We start from the raw sequence: 23188 nt of genomic DNA on the forward strand, positions 1-23188 counted from the left end.
CCTGGAGGGTATGCAGGATGGTTTTATTGACCAATATGTGGAGGAACTGTCTCGAGAGGAGACCATCTTAGATTAGGTGCTGTGTAATGAGAAGTGAATCATTGGCAATCTAGCTATGCAAGACCCCTCAGGAAAAAGCAACGATAACTTGATAGAATTTTTTATCAAGATGGAGAGTGAGATTGTTGATTTGGAGACTAGGGTGCTGAACCTAAATAATGTAAACTATGAGGAAATGAGGTGTAAGTTGGCCTTGATAGATTGGGGAGAGTTACTTAAAGGGACGACAGTTGATAGACGATGGCAAACATTTAAGGAATGTTTGGGGAAACTGCAACAACTGTTTATTCCTATGTGTTGCAAAAGCAAAATGGGTAAGAGGGCCAATCCATGGGTTATAAAGAAAATAGGAGATAGAATCTGATCCAAGGATGAAGCATACAGATTGTCCAAGAAAAGTAATAAATCTAAGAATTGGGAGCAGTTTAGAATTCCTCAAGGAAAGACCATGAGATTGATTAAGAAGGGGAAAATAGAGTAAGAATGTAAGCTTGCAAGAAACATAAAGACTCATGCTAAGAGTTTCTGAAAGATACGTGAAGAGAAAAAAGATTGGTAAAGACAAATGTAGGTTCCCTACGCACAGAAACAGGGGAATGTATAACAAGGGACAAAAAAATGGCCAAGGAATTGAATACATACTTTGGTTCCGTCTTCACAAAAGATGACACAAAACGGATACCAGAATTATTGGAGGATGCAAGATTTAGTGATAAGAAAGAACTGAGGGATATTAATATTAGTAGAGAAATGGTGCTGGGTAAATTGTTGGAATTGAAGGCCATTACATCCCCAGGGCCTGATAATCTACATCCCAGAGTATTTAAGGAAGTCGCTGTAGAAATAGTGGATGCATTATTGGTCTTGGGGGTGTTAAATTTTGTTCCCTCATTCAAATCATTAAAATATGCTGTGAATATCTGCGGTCCCAGCACCGATCCCTGTGGCACCCCGCTAGTTACCGCCTACCAATTTGAAAAGGACCCATTAATTCCTACTCTTTGTTTTCTCTCTGCCAACCAGTTTCCTATCCATCTTAATACACTTCCCCCAATCCCATATGCTTTAATCTCTAATGTGGGACTTTGTCAAATGCTTTCTGAAAGTCTAAATATATACATCAACTCCCATCAACTGTACTAGTTACATTTTCACAGAATTCTAACAGATTTGTCAAGCCTGATTTTTCTTTCATAAATCCATGCTGACTCTGTCTGATCCTGCCACTGCTTTCTAAATGCTCTTCTATAAAACCTGGCAATGGATTCGAGAATTTTCCCCATTACTAATATTGGGCTCACCAGTCTATATTTCTCTGTTTTCTCTCTACCTCCCTTTTTGAATATTGGAGTGACATTAGCCATCTTCCAATCTGCAGGGACTGTTCCAGAGTCCATAGAGTCCTAGAAGATGGTTTTCAGATGATACCAAGTTGGGTGGGAGGGCGAACTGTGAAGAGGATGCAGATATCCTTCAGCATGATCTGGATAGATTGGGTGAGTGGGCAAATCAATGGCAGGTGCAGTGTAATTTGGTTATATGTGAGGTTATTCACTTTGGAAGCAAAAACAAGAAGGCAGATTACTATCTGAATGGCTGTAAATTGGGAGAGGGAAGTGTGCAGTGGGACCTGAGTGTTCTTGAGCACCAGTCACTGAAGGTAAGCATGCAGGTGCAGCAGGTGGTAAAGAAAGCAAATGGTATGTTGGCCTCCATTGCGAGAGCTTTCAAGTACAGGAGGAGGGATGTGTTGTTGCCATTATATAGGTCCTTGGTGAGACCACACCTGCAATATTACGTGCAGTTTTGTTCTCTTTTTCTGAGGAAGGATGCTCTTGGTCTTGAGGGAGTGCAGCGAATGTTTACCAGGCTGATTCTGGGATTAGTGGGGCTCACATATGAGGAGAGATTGACAAAGCTGGGATTGCTTTTGCTGGAGTTCAGATGAATGAGGGGGAATCTCATAGAGACTTACAAAATTCTAACAGGACTGGACAGGGTAGATGCAGGGAGCATGTTCCCGATGGTGGGTGTGTCCAGAATTAAGGGTCACACTACGAAGATTCGAGGTAGATGATTTAGGACAGAGTTGAGGAGACATTTCTTCACCCAAAGAGTGGTGAACCTATGGAATTCATTACCACAGGAAGTAGTTGATGCCAAAACATGGAATGTATTCAAGAGGCAGCTAGATACAGCACTTGGGGTGAATGGGGTCAAAAGTTATAGGGAGAAAGCAATATTAGGCGATTGAGTTGGATAATCAGCCATGATCATGAAGAATGGCAGAGCAGGCTCGAAGGGGAAAATAGCTTCTTCCTGGTCCTATCTTCTTTATTTCTATGTTAGGTTGGAATTAAAGAATGCAGATGTTACCATTGGCTGTAGGCCTAGAGGACACGATAGAGATAGGGAGATGCTGTGGAGGGATTCAAAAGGAAGGATTAGAATTTCAAAATCCAGATATTGGTTAACTGGGCACCAGTGTGGGTGAGCAAACACAGGGAGGATGGATAAATGCCATTTGGTGTTTTGGGATGACCTCAAGTTCACAGAATGTCAAATGTGGAGGTTAGCTAACATTGTATTCAAACAGTAAAGTCTAGCAGAAAATACTAGGAACGAGCTGAGTCAGATGATATTATAGAAAACAAGTTAAGTAATCTTAGTAATTTCATGGGTATGTGGACTGGGTTTATTTGGGACAGAATGTGTGAATGTCATTTTGCGCCAAGGAACCATAAGAGCATACAGAAAGAGTGTACATAAGAGTGTAACAGGACAAACCTTAAGGCTTTGTGTCTTAATGCACAAAGAATTCAGAATAAAGTAGATGAGCTGATGATGCAGATTGAGGCAAATGAATAAGAACTCATAACCAAGATAGATATATGGTTACAAGGAGATCTAAACTGTCAACTTCACATTCATGATTAGTTGATCTTTTAGAAAGACAGAAAGAATAGAAATATCGTGGGTAGCACTGTTAATAAGAGACAAAATGAGCACCATTGTGGGCGATGCTTTCGGCTTGGATGGTGTAGAGTCCATGTGAGTGGAGATAAAAAATGGCACTGGAAAGAATACATTGAAAGGAGTAGTGCACAGACCCTCAAGCAAGAGGCACTCAGTAGGAAAGACTCTAAATCAACAAATAATAGGAGCTCATAAAAAGAATACAACAATAATTATGGGTGACTTTAATCTTCATGCCAATTACGTAAATCAAATTGAAAAAGGTACATATGTCAACAAATTTGCTTTTTTTAAATCCATTTCTGTGGAATGTGAGTGTCATTGGTCAACATTTGTTGCCCATCCCTAATTTCCCTTGAGAAGGTGCTGGTGAGCTGCTTTCTTGAACCATTGCAGTCCACCCGCTGTGGTTGACCCACAATGCTGTTAGGGAGGATAGTTTCGGATTTTGATCCAACGACAGTGAAGGAATGACAATATATTTACAAGTCAGGATGGCAAGTGGCTTGGAGGGGAACTTGCAGATGGTGGTGTTCTCATGAACCTGCTGCTCTTGTCCTTCTAGATGGAAGTGGTTGTGAGTTTGAAGGTACTATCTGAGGATATTTTGTGAATTTCTGCGGTGCATCTTGTAGATAACACACACTGCTGCGACTAAGCGTCGGTGGTGGAGGGAGTGCAGGCTTGTAGATGTAATGCCCATCAAGCAGGCTACGTTGTCCTAGATAGTATCAAGATTATTGATTGTTATTGGAGCTGCACCTTCCAGGCAAGTGGGAAGCATTTCATCACAGCCCTGACTTGTGCCTTGAAGATGATGGACAGGCTTTGGGGCATCAGGAAGTGAGTTACTCATCACAGTATTTGTAGCCTCTGACCTGCTCTTGTAGCTACTGTGTTTATGTGGTGAGTTTCTAGTCAATGGTAACACTCAAGATGTTGATAGTGGGGAATTCAGTGATGGTAACACCATTGAATGTCAAGGGGGTGATGGTTAGATTGTCTCTTACTTGTGATGGCCATAGCCTGATACTCATGTGGTGTGAATGTTAATTGCCATGTGTCAGTCCAAGTCTGAGTATTGTCCACACCTTGTTGCAATTGAACACCCACTGCTTCAGTATTTGAGGAGCTATGTATGGTGCTGAACATTGTGTAATCACCAGTGAACATCCTCAATTCTGACCTTATGATGGAGGGAAAATTATTGATGAAACAGCTGGACATGGTTGGGCCTAGGACGCTACCCTGATGAACTCCTGCAGAGACATCTTGGAGCTGAGGCAACAGACTTCCATCAATAACAACCATCTTCCTATTTGCCAGGGATGACTCCAACCAGGAAACCGTTTGCCCTGATACCCATCGATTTCAGTTTTGATAGGGCTCCCTGATGAAACAGGTTGGGTTACTACGAATTGGAATTTAGAAGATTGAGGGGTGATCTCATTGAAACATATAGATTCTTAAGGGGTTTGCAAAGGTAAATACAGAGAGGCTATTTGCCCTTGTGGGAGAGTCCAGAACCAGAGGGCATTGTCTGTGAATAAAGGGGTGCCAGTTTAAGACTGAGATGAGGAGGAATTTCTTCTTTCAAATGATTGAGAGTCTTTGGAGCTCCATGCCTCAGAGAGCTGTAGGGGCAGATGCCATGTATTTATTTAAAACTGAGATAGTTAACTTTTTGTTAGTAGGGGAATCAAGGGTTACAGGGAAAACAGAAAAGTGGACATGAAGAGTATTGGATCAGCCATGGTCCTATTGAGTGGTGGAGCTTGAGAGGTGAAACAGTCTAGTCCTGTTCCCATTTCTTATGGTCTCATGGTCTAGCAAGGCAGATCTGACATGCATATATATAAGGACTTGCAGGCATGATCATATGTACACATGGTTCTCTCTATGTCTATGAATGTTACCACTGCACTCATTAGGTATGTACAGGAAAGGATTGACAGGTTTGGGCCTCATCTCTCCTGAAAATTGAAGGCTGAGTACAAAGTCTTCAATATTATGAATGGTTTTAATATTTAAATGTTTCTTTTTGTGGAAATATACAATCGTGATCAAGAAATCCAACAGAGAATTCAGGAGGGACCTCTATTCCTAAAGAATGGTAGGAATGGGGAACTCACTACCACCGTGGTCAAAGCAAGTGGAATAAACGTACTTAGGGGGAAATTAAACAAGCATGTGAGGGAGAAGGGTTTTTTGATACTTATAATAATTGATACAGAAGAGAGAAGTTATGAGCAGATTTGAGTGGACTGTTTGGGCTAAATATCCCGGTTCAGTGATGTGTATTTATTTTAATCCAATAGTATGATGATACGAGGCAGCCACAAGGCAGCTGTTTAACATCTACCAGGGTGCAAAATGTTACAAATTGATCACGGTTCTTACTTGTGGAATTTCAACAAGGTATCAGGATGATAGAAATAAGCAGTTTTTTTTTTATTTATGGAGTTTATTGAGTTCCCAAAGCCCACAGTCCAATTATTGTCACTGATCATACACTGTAATCGCTCACAACTATTATAGAATAAATTTGAAAGACTTCCTCTCCCTCAATGTACTTTCTAACAATATGTCAATGCTAGGTGTGCTGGTAGTGATCATAATGCTTTCAGCACTTAAAACATAGATGTTCCCTACTACTCCAGGGTAGAAATGTAACAGAACAGATTGACCTCAATGTGAAAAGCTGATCACCTTCTCCAATGAATAATTACCTCATCAGGAATGGCCCAAACAGCAGCTGGGAGTGCTAAAACAAGGCTGGATATTTACAACACTGGCTGTCAAGAACACAACTGGGGTTATTAAAACACAGTTTCATTGCCTGGGATGTGCGGGAGTGGAATGCCTCATCGTGGGAGCAGATGCGGCGGAGGCGGAGGAATTGGGAATAGGGGATGGGATTTTTGCAGGAGGGTGGGTGGGAGGAGGTGTATTCTGGGTAGCTGTGAGAGTCGGTGGGCTTGAAATGGACATCAGTTACAAGCTGATTGCCTGAGATGGAGACTGAGAGGTCCAGGAAGGTGGGGGATGTGCTGGAGATGGCCCAGGTGAACTGAAGGTTGGGGTGGAAGGTGTTGGTGAATTGGATGAACTATTCGAACTCCTCTGGGGAGCAAGAGGTGGCGCCGATAGTCAATTCCTCCGCCTCCACCGCATCTGCTCCCACGATGAGGCATTCCACTCCCGCACATCCCAGATGTCCAAGTTCTTCAAGGGCCGCAACTTTCCCCCCACAGTGGTTGAGAACGCACTTGACCGCATCTCCCGCATTTCCCGCAACACATTCCTCACACCCCACCCCCGCCACAACTGCCCAAAGAGGATCCCCCTCGTTCTCACACACCACCCCACCAACCTCCGGATACAACGCATCATCTTCCGACACTTCCGCCATCTACAATCCGACCCCACCACCCAAGACATTTTTCCATCCCCACCCTTGTCTGCTTTCCGGAGAGACCACTCTCTCCGTGACTCCCTTGTTCGCTCCACGCTGCCCTCCAACCCCACAACACCTGGCACCTTCCCCTGCAATCGCAGGAAATGCTACACTTGCCCCCACACTGATGAAGGGTCTAGGCCCGAAACATCAGCTTTTGTGCTCCTGAGATGATGCTTGGCCTGCTGTGTTCATCCAGCTTCACACTTTATTATCTTGGATTCTCCAGCATCTGCAGTTCCCATTATCACTGCTTTAAGAGAGGGTTGGTTGGCTTGGTTGGGTGGTTTGTGATGTAGAATGATACCAACAATGATGGGTTCAATTCCTGCACTAGCTGAAGTTACCATGAGCTCCCACTTTCTCAATCTTATCCCTTGCCTGAGGCATGGTGACACGCAGGTTTTTTTTCTCTCTCTCAAGGTCAGCAACCCTCTGGGACTATGACGACTTTGCTATTACTTAGGCTGGCAATGTCATTCTTTGATAAGTGAAAGTACAGACAGTTCTGAATGGATAACTATTGACCACACTGCCCTCCAACCCCACCACACCCGGCACCTTCCCCTGCAACCGCAGGAAATGCTACACCTGTCCCCACACCTCCTCCCTTACCCCCATCCCAGGCCCCAAGATGACATTCCACTTTAAGCAGAGGTTCACCTGCACATCTGCCAATGTGGTATACTGCATCCACTGTACCCGGTGTGGCTTCCTCTACATTGGGGAAACCAAGCGGAGGCTTGGGGACCGCTTTGCAGAACACCTCCGCTCAGTTCGCAACAAACAACTGCACCTCCCAGTCGCAAACCATTTCCACTCCCCCTCCCATTCTCTAGATGACATGTCCATCATGGGCCTCCTGCACTGCCACAATGATGCCACCCGAAGGTTGCAGGAACAGCAACTCATATTCCGCCTGGGAACCCTGCAGCCATATGGTATCAATGTGGACTTCACCAGTTTCAAAATATCCCCTTCCCCTACTGCATCCCTAAACCAGCCCAGTTCGTCCCTCCCCCCACAGCACCACACAACCAGCCCAGCTCTTCCCCCCCACCGACTGCATCCCAAAACCAGTCCAACCTGTCTCTGCCTCCCTAACCGGCTCTTCCTCTCACCCATCCCTTCCTCCCACCCCAAGCCGCACCCCCAGCTACCTACTAACCTCATCCCACCTCCTTGACCTGTCCGTCTTCCCTGGACTGACCTATCCCCTCCCTACCTCCCCACCTACACCCTCTCCACCTATCTTCTTTACTCTCCATCTTCGGTCCGCCTCCCCCTCTCTCCCTATTTATTCCAGTTCCCTCCCCCCATCCCCCTCTCTGATGAAGGGTCTAGGCCCGAAACGTCAGCTTTTGTGCTCCTGAGATGCTGCTTGGCCTGCTGTGTTCATCCAGCCTCACATTTTATTATCTTGGAATTCTCCAGCATCTGCAGTTCCCATTATCCCTAACTATTGATCCTCTAGTTTTTAGCGACGGAGGTGGATTATAATCGTGCCTTCATCTTTGGTTCAGGTGTGGAATTTCAAAATATTGATGTAATGCAAATCGGTATTGGCAACTTTCTTGATGTTTGAGACTCTTGATTATAAAAATGCTCTGAGCACGATTGCATGAAGAGAAGAAATAGAATAGTTAATTGTTGATTAAAAAGCTAATCAATGAACTTCAGCAGTGTTTGCCTTTGCATGTAAATATGTTCATTACTCGTGAAAAAAGAGAAGAAATTGAATAATTTCACATTATCAGTGGATGCAAAGCTAATCAATTTTGATTGACTGAGCATGCGCTGAATAGTGACTGGTGTATTTGGCAGAGTCTCCACGGTCGGTTTACCTTCTTGACAATCTGGCAGTAATGTATTCCACTGCTGCTTTGCTCTATGCAAATATATCAAAAAGATATTTTAAAGGAGCCTTGCTTTCATCAAATTTTCAGCAAAATGCTGATTTTTCAGAGGCTGCTCTTATCTATATAATTGCAATTCCTTTACCTCAAATTTCTCAACATTCTAAAATTTAAATGTTGAACATTTTACAACCTACAAATATTTCTCTGGTTTACAGTTTTCTTTTCCTCTTGCCCTATTGTTGCATTTGCTATGGTAAGGTGAACTTAGTATCATTCTCCACAAATAGTCTATGCTTAGCCTTGATTCTGTTCCATCTCTGATTTTCAAAAGGTAATAATCTTTGAAATTTGTCATTTGATTGCCATACCAACTCTTCCGAAATAGAAGTAACTTGTAACGTCACTTCGGCAAATAATTTACTGTGATTTTGAATAAGCCTTCAAGCCATTGCACTACTGATCTTCTGAGTCAGAGACAAGAATATGATGAGGGAGAGTTGTGAAGCCTCCTGACAGATGGAAGCTGCAGTACCAGAAACTTGGGAGGAGAGTGAGAGTGATTATATTAAAAGAAGAGAGGACAACTTTAGGGGAGATCTGTCATACAGGTTTGAAAAGGTTAACCCCTAAGACAACATGCCGACATATTACCCTGTGATGGAATAAGAAATCGTTTGAGAGACAGACATGAAAGAATTATTGTGGTTTCTGTAAAGATTATTCACACCTGTAAAGACGTGTAAAGTTCTGTTAACAGTAATGAATTACTTATTTTTAAAAATTGAACAAAGGTTCTGTAATTTCTGGTAGCTAAATAACCAAACATGTAACACATAACATATGAGAGGTATTAACTCGTGACCATAATGTTGAATGTAGGGTAATTATGTTATCTATTTCTGATAAGGTTTGCACATTTTATAATGAAGAAGTGCAGTTTCCACATGGGAAGTCACTAAATAATAATACCCTTAACTAGTTTTGTTAAGATTCCGTAATTAATATTATAATATGATAGCAATACAATCATAATTAATTTATCGATAATTAACACTTTATTTTGTATCAATTAGGTTATGTTATCAGAAGTGTGAAATAAAGCAACTGATTTTAAGCTTATTCATTTTCACCAATGTAACCTTGCTGATCCTCAGGCTCTCCTGTCAGCCTGAGAAAATGAGTTGGGATTGGAACAGATTCATAGAGCTTCCACTTTGAAGAGGAATCACAGAAGAGTAATGGAGCAGGAGGCCCATCATGTCTGCACTAGTTTTTCAAATTACCATTATTACCTACTGTCAATCCAGCCCATGGTACATCTGCACATGGATATTCTGTTAAAGAGATGGGAATCTGGAATGTTTGCTTAACTTAGAGATGCTGAGACTAATTATCAAGCCTCTACTGCAGCCATCACTAAGATTAACTAACTCAGTACCGGCTAAGGGTCAAATCTATGTACTTCTTAGTCACTTTCGCAAAACACAAGCTCTTTGCCAACTGAGCAATTACTGCAATGGAGGTCTTTCTTGGAGCACTCTCAAAATCTTCCTGAAAACAATTTTGACTCAATTATATTGCACTTGTACCACTGGGCCTGTGCGGACACACCGTTCGAAAGACTGTTAGTTGACTATTAATTACTGTTCATCAATCCTCATTATGCAACATTTGAAGCAAGAATAAATCATAATGACAGCCTTTACTTTCTGGTATATTTTGTAAAGCATCCATCGTTACTGGCACAGAACCACATAGTCATAAGGCAAGTGCATGCCTTTTATATTTCATGTTGGATGCTTCTTGTCATGATCAGGCATTTGATTGACGAGTAAAATCTTAAAGCAACCAAGTTTGAATCCAAAATTTAAATAGAATGAATTTGCATCCCATTTAAAATACTAGCTGGGTAAGACTATGAGAAATTCCATCTCTAATTGAAAATGAAAATAATCTCCAGAAGACCACTGTATTCAATTTTGTTTTACTTCTTGTTTGTAAGCAATCAAATCTTCACACATCTTTTTGAGTCACACCAAAATTGTATCAGAAGATAGCATCTGTTAGCATCTGTTTAAGTAGCCAGCCAAACTCTGTTAATTTATCAGTCATAAAACACTTAAAATCATACAAGGTAGATTGCCCCTTGTCAGTGAAAGCTTTGATTGTTCATTAATGCTGCAGATAGATGCAACACATTTATGACCTTCTTGACAAAACAATTGATAGAATCTAGGCTGATGTTGGGTTGTCTTCAACCATAGAAGTTTGTAATTATATTTTGCAGCTAATTCTTGACTATTGTAAATTGTTACATTGCAACACACTTTCAGTTCCAGCTCCTAAGCTAACTTATATCATCCAACAGATTTTTAGTTTCTATTCTGGCTTTACGTGAACAGCTGCAGCTAATGGTTGACAATGAAAATAATAACAGTATTATCGATAGGAGTCATAAGCAACGAGAATACAGATTCTGGTTCGGAAAGTTAGGCTGCAGGATTTAAATTGCAGTCTCAATTTTTGGCACACTACTGGTCATCACACCATCTCTGTTCTGGATGGGAGACCCTGATTTTTAAAGAGACCTTCAGTTCTACATTCTCCCATAAGGAAATATTCTCTCCACATTAAACTTTTCAAGACCCTTCAGGAGCTTATATGTTTAAATCCTGTTCCCTGTTGTTCCTGTGAACTCCAAACCACATGCCTCTTCTTCAAGTATCTTTAAGCCTAGTTTATCCAAGAAAGTATCATGAGATAACCCACCTATTTCAGGTATCTAGTTAACTTTCTGTCAACTGCTTCCAATGCATTTACAACTTCACTGAATGAGGTGACCAGTATAATTGAAACATAATCTTTTATTCTTAATTTCCCTTGTGATAAGTGATAATATTCTATTATCTTTCCTAATTACTTGCTGCACCTGCACAGTATATGTTTTTTTTGTGATTTATTCATGAGGATGTCCAAATTAATTTGCATCTCAGAAGTCTGATATCTCAACATTTAGATAATATGCTTTTTAAATTTTCCTCAAAAATTGAACGATTTCATATCTTTCCACAACATGCTCCATCTTTTCCCACTGACCAAACCTTTCAGTATGTTTTTGTAACATATGTTGACCCTCCTAATTTGCTATTCTCCTTAATTGCCCTTGAGAACGTGATGTCGAGCTGCATGCATGCACCACTGCAGTCCATTTGGTCTGGGTATACTCATAAAGCTGTAAGGGATGGACTTCCAGAATTTGGCCCATAGTGAAGGAAAAATAAAATATTTCCAGCTCAGAAAGGTGAATGGCTTACATGGGGAATTTGCCGGTGATATTCCTGTGTATCTGCTGCCCTTGTCCTTCTACCTAGTGGTAGTCATAGATTTGTAAGATATTGTCTAAGCAGCCTTGATGAGTTTCTGCACTGCATCTTCTGGATGGTACACACTGCTGCTATTGAGGGTCAGTGCGGAAGAACTCAGTATTGTGAATATGGTGTCAATCAAGCAGGCTGCTTTGTTCTGAATGGTGTCAAGCTTCCTGAGTTTTTTTGGAGTTTCACTTGGCCAAGCAAGCAGGGATTATTTCATCACACTTGTGCTTTGTAATTGAAGATTGGCTTTGGGGAATCAGGAGTTGAGTTACTCGCTACATTCTCCCTAACCTTATATGGCTAGCTCAGCTCAGTTTCTGGTCAAGGATAACCCCCAGGATGTAATAGTGGGGCATTCAGCCATGGTGATATCAGTGAATGCAAGAGGTGATAGTTAGATTCACTCTTGTTGGAAGTAGTCTTCAGCTTATACTTAAAAGACCATAAAACATAGGAGCAGAAATTAGGCCATTCAACCCATCGAGTCTGCTCCACCATTCAATCATGGCTGATAAGTTCCTGAACCCCATTCTCCTAGTTTCTCGCCATAACCCTTGATCCCCTTGATAATCAAGAACATATCTATCTCAGTTGTAAATGTACTCAATGATGTGGCCTCCACAGCCTTCTGTGGCAATGAATTCCATAGATTCACTGCTCTCTGGCTGAAGAAGTTTCTCCTTATCTCCATTTTAAAAGATCTTCCCTTTACTCTAAGGCTGTGCCTTTGGGCCCCTTTCTCTCCTACCAATTGAAGCATCTTCCTAACACCCACTTTGTCCAGGCCCTTCAGTATTTGGAAAGCTTCAATTAGATTCCCCCTCAGCCTTCTAAACTCCAATGAGTATAGTCCCAGAGTCCTCAAATATTCCTCATATGTTAAGGCTTCCACTCCTGGGTCCATTCTCGTGAACTTCCTCTGAGCCCGCTCCAGGGCCAGTACATCCTTCCTGAGATATGGGGCCCAAAACTGCGTACAGTGCTCCAAATGCGGACTGACCAGAGCCTTATAAAGCCTCAGTAGTACCTCCCTGCTTTTTTTATTCAGGTCCTCTCAAAATAAATGCCAACATTGTATTTGCCTTCTTGACTACTGACTCAACCTGCAAATTTACCTTGAGAGAATCTTGGACTAGTGCTCCCAAGTCTCTTTGCACTTCAGACTTCTGAATTTTCACCCCATTTAGAAAACAGTCCATGCTTTTATTCTTTTTACCAAAATGCATGACCTCACACTTTCCCATGTTGTACTCCAGCTGCCACTTCTTTGCCCACTCTCCTAATCTGTCCCAATCATTCTGCCGTCTCCCCACCTCCTCAATGCTACCTGCCCCTCCACCTATCTTTGTATCATTTGCAAACTCAGCCAGAATTCCCTCAGTTCTTTCATCTAGACCATTAATGTACAAAGTGAAAAGTTGTGATCCCAGCACTGACCCTTGCGGAACACCACTTGTCACTGGCTACCATCCTGAGAAAGACCCCTTTATTCCCAATCTCTGCTTTCTGCCAGACAGTCAATCTTCTATCCATACGAGCAGCTTGCCTCATGAAGCATGAATGATAATTGCCACTTGCCAGCACAATCTAGACGCATACTGCCGAGGCCTTACTGTCTTCGGACATGGATTTCTTCAGTATCTGCGGAGTTACAAATAGCCCTGAGCATTGTGCAATCATCAGAAACTATTTCTGACCTTATGATAAAGTGAAGGTTGTTGATGAAGCAGTTGAAGATGGTTAGGTCTAGGATATTACTCTGCCTTACTTCCTGCTTACCTCCTTCTACGTGTCTGATAAGTTGAGGATATATACAAGCTCTTTGACGTAAAAAGCAAAAATGCTGCATCTGTAAGACATAAAATTTTTACAACATATGCTTTTCCTTGTACTTGAGTGTTGTCTAAAACTTTCTCTTGACTTTTAGTTCAATCCTTCCTGGACCATGTCATTGAATTCCAGTTGGTTGTAAGCAGTGCAGTTTATTTGATAAAACTATCCAGTGTAAGTTCAAAGTTATTGATGTGACCATTGACAGAACAATCTTGCACTCACCAGAAATACAACTAAGAAAGAGACAAAAGAATAATCTATGCCATAAGAGCTCTACAATGACTAGTACATTATATATTAAGGAATTAATGCAATGTGCAGGGTTATCACTGATTCTGCAGAAGCCATGATGATTCTCCGTAGATGTTTCACTCATATGGATCTTTTCCATCATTCTAATGAGATATGAAACTCCTAGACATTAACTAATTCAATCCATTACACTACAGAATGTAAGTAAGCAAGGTTGATTTTGTCTACTCTTCATCTCTCCTTAGCTCCGGAGCTTTTTCAGACATTTTTGGAAGGAGGCCCTGGATATTCATATCCAGTAGACTGGTGGTCACTAGGCATTACGTCTTATGAACTGTTGCGAGGCTGGGTAAGATGTACTATCTGAATCTTATTATTGCCATGCAAGATGTCAGATTCTCTCTCCTAGTGCAAGGAGCTAATAATATAAAGGGATTGAATTCTAAACTAAAATCTGTAGCATGAACATGTTACATTATGCATTTCATTTTGTCACAACCATTGTAAATCAAATTTTGTGTATTAAACATGAATATATGAATAAGACTCTCCATTGCAACAATCTTTAGGATAAAATTGTGTGTGATATAGTATGTAATTAACTAAAATTACTATCTAAACCCGTATGGTGGACAGCCTGTATTGAATAGTCTCACAAACATGATAACAGTACAACCAGGAATATCTCCAGCTTTTAGTTTCAATGCAGAAGGCTAGAGGAAGATTGTTGCCTGATAACTGAGCCATCACCATTCTCATTTGAAAGCAATATTCCAAAGTTATTAAGATAACAATGTTACTTGTATTTAGAACTGATACAAAGTACAAACGTTACAACAAAATGTTGGGCTGGATTTTCAGGCATTTGGGGATATGTCAAGATGGAAATTGCAAGATTCCTGACTACATTTTTGGCACCACAATTTTCACTATTGTGGATCAGGAATGCAGGATGGTTTGAGCCATGAGCCCAATCTCTGCACTCCCAACCTGGCCAACTCCTCTTAGGCATCTTCTAGATCCTGCAATTGTATGGAGTCAGGCAGGCTTTTACCAATCTCACAGGTTCATGGTGCCTCAAAGTGCGATGACTCACAGTTGGGGGTAGAAACCTTCTGTAAAGTTGTTCAAAGGTCTTATTCTTGTCCCTTAGAGTGAGGGTACCAATGTTTTGAAGGATGGGAGGCCCTCAACTCAGAAAATTAAATGGAGCAATCTAGTTTTCTTTTTAAATCACGGTGAATTTATAAGTAAAAAAATGTGATTTTGGTATTGTAATCTACACCACTCAAAGACGGAAAATTTCAGTTTGGCCAATTATGCCCCATCAATTCACACTCAATCATCAGCAAAGTGATCGAAGATGCCACTGACAGTGCAATCAAGGAGAGCTTACTAAAAAATTGGCCTGCTCAGCCAAGCTCACTTTGGATCATTCCAGGCCCATTCTCCAAAACTCATTTCGGCTTTGATCCGTACTTGAACAGGAGAGCTGAACTCCAAAAGTGGAGAAGGACTGACTGTCATTGACATCAATGCAGCATTTGACAGAATCTGGCATCAAGGAACTCCAGCAAAACTAGCATCCATGGGAATCGGGGGAAATTCTCTGCTGGCTAGAGTTAATACCAAACATAAGGGAGATGCCTATAATTCTTGTGTATGAAATGATTGACCACCAAGATATGGCTGTAAGAGATCCTAAGGAAGATGTCCTAGAACCAACCATTTTCAGATGCTTCATCATTGACCTTCCCTCCATATTAAGGTCAGAATTTGTAATTTTTTGACAATTATGTCATGTTCAGGAATACTTTGATACTGAAGCAGCCCATGCCCAAATGCTGCAAGATGGGGACAACATTCAGGCTTGGGATAAAAATGGCAAGTAATATTTGCACTACAAAAGAGCCAATAAGAGATTGTCTAACCATTTTTTCTTGATATTCAATGACATTACCCATCACTGAATTCCCCACCATCGACATCCTGGGGATTCTCATTGATCAGAAACCGAACTGGATCAACTATTTACAGTGGCTACAAAGCAGGGCAGAGATTGGGAATTCTGTAGCAAGTAATCCACCTTCTGACTGCCCAAATTCTGTTCACCACTGCAAGGGATTAAGTCAGAACTTGATAGAGCACATCAGTGAGTATAACTCCAACAATACTTAAGAAACTTGACATCATCCAAGACGTAGCATCCTGTCTCTCAGTATCTCAGCTCTCACCTGAGAGATTCAATCTGTCCATTAGTGTTGCACAGTAGCTGTTAATATGTGCCAACTACAAAACTAACTACAGTGATTCACCAAGGTTCATTTAACAGAACCTTGCAACCCCAGACTACTAAAATACCAAACCTCAACTACTAAGAAAGACAAGGGCAGCAGGCATATGGGAACATCAATCCCTGCATCAGAGTCTCCAAATCACTTGCCATTCTGACCGGGAAGTTCCTTTACTGTCATTGGGTCGAAATCGTGGAAGTAACCACACTGTGAGCATACTGCATTGACTACATGTTTTGAGAATGTGGCTGACCGTCACTTTTGCAAGACTAATGCAGATGCCACTGCCTTGTCAGCAATGCTAAAATCCATCAAAATGCTACACCTATTAATGATCCAGAATATTTCGATATCTTCATTACCTTCAAAATCTGACATTAATATATTCTCCATAATATTTTTTGTAATATTTTAAAATCCTGCTTTAAAAAAGTGCTTCCGTGATATATTCAGTTACAGCTACAGTATACTTTTGCATTTCCTTCTACGAATTTAATGACAAACCGATTTTATGCATTCTGAAACTGACGTGGACAACTCACACTTCCATTATTATCAACAACTATGGCTCACTTCACAGGAGTCACAATCTATTACCAGCAGGTTGATTTTAACTTCCATTCTTCATTAATGCCAGTGTAACTAGAGAGATACTTTTTAATTACTGTGAATAAAATATATTAAAAGCATGTTGTATACAGCAGAAATAATTTATTAAACTATGTTTTAGTCAAGAAAGGACGCAGCTTGCATACAAAGCTCAAAGTAATGAAAAGCAACAGCTGTGATGCGTTCAATTCACAAAAGAATCATCATTCAATACTACATCTCATCAGCTAGAACGTGCCCTAGCAGTTCCAGTTCTCATTACATTCACTTCAGGGAAATAAAATAAACATCTCTGTCACAATAGTAAGTATTTTGCTCCAGACATGGCTCATCTTTGAACACAGTAACCATTAATATCATAGTAAATAAACATTCTAAGGTAAGCAAATAGCTTTTAAGATTTTATAAATCAGAGTGCTTAATGACTAGTTTTTGTTTCCTTATTTTCTAATTTTCACTTCCGGAAGGCATTGGTTCTTTGTTGGGTTCCACTCATAAGTGGCATTGTTCATCATGTAATCCAACTACTGCCCATTTATCAGAGATAATTGGAACTGCAGATGCTGGAGAATCCGAGATAACAAAGTGTAGAGTTGGATGAACACAGCAGGTCAAGCAGCATCTTAGAAGCACAAAAGCTGACGTTTTGGACTATCCATTTATTATCATTTGTGGTAATTAATGGCAGCCTGTTGGATTCCATGAGTCCAATCCTCAACCAACTTTTGTATCAGCACTCTTAGCATAAAGACCCCTGCCTGATCGGCCAGTACGGGAAACAGTGAAAATTGGCAATTCCTACCTAGAATCACAGAATTTGTTCTATTGCAGAAGTCTATTGTGTCTGCACTAGATCTCTGAGCATTTTAACTCAGTACCAGTCTCCTGACTTGTCCCTGTAATGGTGCACATTGTCTTCATTTCAATAATCATTCAGCGTCTTCTTACGTACCTTAATCGAACCTGCCTCCACCATTCCAGCAGTGCCCCCCATATCGTTTCTACTCACTGTGCGAAAAAGTTTTTTTTCTTACCTGCTTCTCAGTTCTTGATACAAGTACATTTACAAATAAAAACAATTTCTCCTCATCCATTTAGTCTGGACCCCTCATGATATTAAACACATCTATCAAATCTGCTCTTAGCCTTCTACACTCCAGGAAAAATAATCTAGTTTCTTCAATCATTCCTCATAACTGAATTATCTCATCCCAGTCCCATTCTCATGAGCCATTCTCATAACCCTAACATTAGCCCAAAGTATGCTCTGTGTTTCCTACCACCCAGCTAAACTAATATCGATATTGCTATTATCCCTTTTCATCCCATGACATATAACTTTCCTCACAAGCCCATCATGTGTTAGTGTATCAAATCTCTTTTAGAAATCCAAGAACACCACATCAACAGCCTTGTACTCATCAACCCTTTTTGTTACCTCTTCAAAATAATCCCAGCGAGCTAGTTGGACATTTTTCCTTACGCCCCATACTGACTTTTCCAATTCAATCCATAATTTCTCACATGGCATTAATTCTATCCCAGATAGTCGTTTCTAGTAGCTTGCTCATCACTGAAATTAATTGACTGGTCAATAATTGCTCAAACAGTCTTTACAATTTTTTTTAAACAATAGCATAATATTTTTGATAACAAAGTGTGGAGCTGAATGAACACAGAAGGCCAAGCAGCATCTTAGGAGCACAAAAACTGACCTATCAGGCCTAGACCCTTCATCAGAAAAGGGGGATGGGGAGAAGGTTCTGAACTAAATAGGGAGAGAGGGGGAGGCGGACCAAAGATGGATACAGGAGAAGATAGGTGGAGAGGAGAGTATAGGTGGGGAGGTAGGGAGGGGTGATTCTTCAGTCCTCCAGCACCACTCTGAAACATAATTGTCAAACACCTTCCAATTTCCACCCTCACATCCTTCAATATCCTTGGTTGCATCTCATCTGACCCCAATGTCCTATCAATGCCAAATTCCAAGAGCTTATTCTCCCTATCAATTTGAGTTTTCACCTCTGTCACCATGGTCTTGCAGCTAATGGTACAAAGGTACAAAGTATACATTTAATTACCTCAAGTGAGTCTCATATCTGGAAGTGTGAACCCCTTTGTGGTCCTTATTCAGCCCGACTCCTCTTTGACCACTATTTTAATATTAATGTTCTTATAGAAGACATTGGGGTTTCCTTTTATGTTAGCTGTCAGTTTTCTTTCTATAATCTCTCTTTGTTTCTCATATTTGTTCTTTCACCTATCTTTTGAGCGTCTGAATTCAGATTGGTTCTCAAATGTATTTACTACCTACCTCCTGCTATAAGCATACCTTTTCTTCCTTAACTTCATTTCTATCTCGTTTGTCATCCCCATTGAAGTGATTATTCTTACTTTTGGATTGACCAAAGTCATTTTCTGCCTTCATTCTGTACATAATGTCATGAGGATCACTATCCTTTAAATGTTTCCCATATTATGTGATCTTCTTGGCCTGCCTCGTTTCCAAGAATTAGGTGTAACAGTTGCTTCTTGCTTGTTGGACTGGAGACATTCTGCTCTCGGAAATACAGCAAAACACAATCTAGGAATACTTGCCCATCGCTGTCCCTTACGTTACTACTATCCCAGTCAATATACATGTATTTGAAGAGCCCATCATAACTACTCTGTGATGTTTACATGTCTCTGCAATTTCCTTGTAGATTTCTTCCTCAATGTACTTGCCACTGACTGGTGGTTTACACATTACGCTGAGCAATATATCTGTGCAGTTCAACTGAGTAAACTTGTTGGAATCATTTTCATTTGTACAGTGTCACAAAATGGGTGATCATGGAGATATAGCTGAATTTACAGCTCTTCCAAATTTGGCTAATTTTGAACGTGCTGAGTGAGTCCATCAATAATAATAATGATTGGTGAGACAAAGCAACATGAAAGCGTTAATACAGTGTACAGCTGGAAGAGCACAGCAGGCCAGGCAGCATCAGAGGAGCAGGAAAGTGATGTTTTGGTTCGGGACCCTTCTTCAGAAAGTTCATTTTCTTTTTATGAACTTCTAGTTCATTTTCTGAAGAAGGGTTCTGACCCGAAATGTCAACTTTTCTGCTCCTCTGATGCTGCCTGGCCTCCTGTGCACCTCCAGCTCCACACTGTGTTATCTCTGACTCCTTCATCAGCAGTTCTTACTCTCCCAGCATGAAAGATCTGTAATTTTTTACTATTTTTTATCTTTAATAGGTTGTAGACAGTGCAGAGAAAGCCAGCATATGTTCCCCATCCTTAATTACTCCTGAATTAAGTAGCTTGTGAGGCCATTTCAGAGGACAGTCAAGAGTCAACCAAATAGAGATGTGTCTGGTGTCTCATGTAGACTAGGCCAGACAAGGATGGTAATTTCCATTCTCCAAAGGGCTTTGCTGGACCAGATGGCTTTTTGTGACAATCCATGATGTTTTCAAGGTCCCCACCGTTAACACTAGCACTGTACTCCTAAACTATCACTTATCTTCAAATTGTGTCACCTGCCACAGTAAGATTTCAACTTGCATCCCCAAGGCTTTGCCTGTGACTTTGGAATTGCTAATCCGGTGAAATTACCACTACATATCTGTTCCCCCTAAAGTGAGATCTGCAAATGAAAATAGATTGATTGAGACCACCCCTGCATTGTGAAAGAACTGTAAATATGTTACTTATTACTGCACATGGAAGAGAAAGGGTCATAGCACGGAAACAGACTCTTCAGTCCAATTTATCCATGTGACCAGTTATCCCAAATTAATCTAGTCCCATTTTCTAGCAATTGGTTCGTATCCCTCTCAACCCTTACTATTCATGTACGCGCCTAAATGCCTTTTAAATGTTGTAATTGTACCATCCTCCACAACTTCCTCTGGCAGCTCATTCCATATACACACCACCCTCTGCGTGAAAAAGTTGCTCCTTGGGCCCCTTTCAAATCTTTCTCCTCTCACTTTAAATGTATGCCCTCTAATTTTGAACTACCCTCCCCCGGGGAAAAGACCTTAGCTGTTCACCCTATCCATGCCCCTCATGATTTTATAAACTTTTATAAGGTCATGCCTCAGTCTCCGACTCTCCAGGGAAAATAACCCCCGCCTATTCAACCTCTCCCTATAACTCAACCCCTCAACCCTGGCAACACACTTGCAAATCTTTTCTGCACCCTCTCAAGTTTCACAGCATCTTTCCGAGAGCAGGGAGAACAGAACTGCATGCATATGCATTCCATATGTGGCCTAACCAATGTCCTGTACAGCCTCAACATGACCTCCCAACTCCTGTACTCAATGCATTGACCAGTAAAGACAAGCATACCAAATGCCTTCTTCACTATCCTGTCTACCGGGTACTCCACTTTCAAGGAACTATGAACCTACACTCCAAGGTTTCTTTGTTTGGCAACACTCCCCAGGACGTTACCATTAAGTGTATACATCCTGCCCTGATTTGTCGTTCTAACATGTAACACCTCACACTTATCAAACGCACAAAAAATAAATGAAAATTTTGCTGCATGCTTTGCCGAGACTCTTGCATTAAGCAACTCAGATTTGAGGCTTGTCATCATTGCATGCTCATGCTTTTGAAAGTTCTGTAGGGGGATAGGGCAATTACTTGTAAAAGGCTGAGCAGCATGAGAGATCCTCTAACTGAGCTGCTGGCATTTAAATAACTAAAGGTACCAAGGGAGATGTCTGGGGGAATAATACTGTTGAAAATCCCTTAAGGAGCTGAATTCAGCAAGATGAGGATAGGAATAGAACTGCTAAGACATTGATGAGACAGAACCAGAGGTGTGGAATTAAGTGGAAATGAATCAATGATAAGAACTGAGGGAGGCAGAATTTACATAGTAAAGTGCAAGGTCATTTTTCAAGAAAGAAGATGAATTCAATAGGAAAAGTAATTAAGAATGTGATGTATAAAGTTAGTAATGCAAAGGAAGAATCAAGTGAAAAACCAAGCAGAACCACGATAATTTGGGTTAGAATGTAATAAATCTGCAATTAAAATGCCGAGACTAATATTTGTGTTGCCCAAAGCTCCATGGGCCTGAGTTAACTTTGGGGATTCTGTACTCAGCTGAACAACACCAGAACTTTGTAATCCACACCTGCATATTAAATACTCCTGTACTTATCATAACAAGGCAGTGGGTGGGAGCATTGGTTCTATTATAATATTAGAGGAAATTTTGTACTCAATTTTGAAAGCTTGGGAGTTCACTGGAAGTATGCTGTATTGACACTCGCTCAGCAATTTAAACAACACTCTCAGCTAAGTGATGAACAGAATAAAAATAATTAATCCCTTCCCTGTTGAACTCCCTTTAGTAATGTTTGAATTGTTGTGGCAGACACGCAATACCAGCGATTTGAAGATACCAATGTCCCATATGGCCAGTCCCTGTCAAAACTACTTTTATTTTATTTCAACAGAGCAGTTTGGAGCTGTTCTTCTCTCATACAAAGGGGGATATCGCTCACTAAATAAATTTCAAATGTGCTTACCAACGCAGGTAATTACAGGGAAAAAAATCAACTTACCTTGTTTATAAGGAGAGGTATAAGAACAACAACTGAATTTTTATAGAATCTTTAGCACTGAAAAAATTCTCACATTTCATTCAAGTGTCATCAGACAAAAACTGACAGAAAGCCCTTATTGGCAGAGATGGCTAAAGGGCTGGCTGTAGAATTTAATTTTACAAAAGGTCTTAAGCGTGGAGAGACAGCATAAAGAAGCAGAGTGGGACAAGGCAGAATTCTAGAGTTTTGGGCCAAGGTGGCTAAAATGGTTTGTGTTACAATGAAGCTTATGTCTTAAGGATCTATTCTGCACATTGGAGATATGGCCTTTTCTCTGCTATTATTTTGGTCCCTATGATGGTTTCCCCCTTACCAATTAGTGGCTGTTGTCTGTCTTTAGTAGGCTTTTCAAACTCTTTTATTTACACCATAATACATGATACTGTTCTCTGTAAATAATTTGCACATTGGTATAGACTAATACATCACCATCTCATTGTCATATCCATTCTCACTGTACAACATGAAACGTACAGCATCCAATAATGAGACATAAGGAGAGGTAGATCAATAGGAGATCAGAGTTTAGGGAATATTGAGATCTTAGAACATTACTGTCTTGGCGAAAACTTCAGAGCTATTGAAGACCGTGTCTTGAATGGATTTGAAATTATAAATTGAAAGCTTTTGGAGCACCTGGGTTAATGTAGTTAGGTAATAGTTGAGCAGGGATAATCCTTTCATTCATTGGTAATATGTGAATTTTTTAGGGCACAAATAAGCCTTCAATTTTATGCAGAGATGGTTATCAACAAACAAAATATAGTTCAAGCCAAATGTAAAACATTTTTAAAGCAAAATTGTTCTCTTCTTTATCAAATGAGAAAAGGAGTATTTTGATGTTGAAAATTTTAGT

The 23188-nt window shown here is 40.7% G+C and overlaps 1 protein-coding gene across 6 annotated transcripts in view; it reads left to right on the forward strand.

The window, feature by feature from the left end:
* Positions 1-23188, forward strand: part of LOC125458504 (serine/threonine-protein kinase 32B-like) — a 320594-nt gene that overhangs the window by 261575 nt on the left and 35831 nt on the right. For all 6 annotated transcript variants that reach the window (XM_048543851.2, XM_048543844.2, XM_048543828.2 and 3 more), the window contains exon 7: positions 14057-14160. In XM_048543851.2, the coding sequence (XP_048399808.1) occupies positions 14057-14160 (104 nt within the window). The remainder of the gene's footprint in view (positions 1-14056; positions 14161-23188) is intronic.

This window comes from Stegostoma tigrinum, chromosome 1 (genome assembly GCF_030684315.1).
Source record: "Stegostoma tigrinum isolate sSteTig4 chromosome 1, sSteTig4.hap1, whole genome shotgun sequence".
NCBI classification, from domain to species: domain Eukaryota; kingdom Metazoa; phylum Chordata; class Chondrichthyes; order Orectolobiformes; family Stegostomatidae; genus Stegostoma; species Stegostoma tigrinum.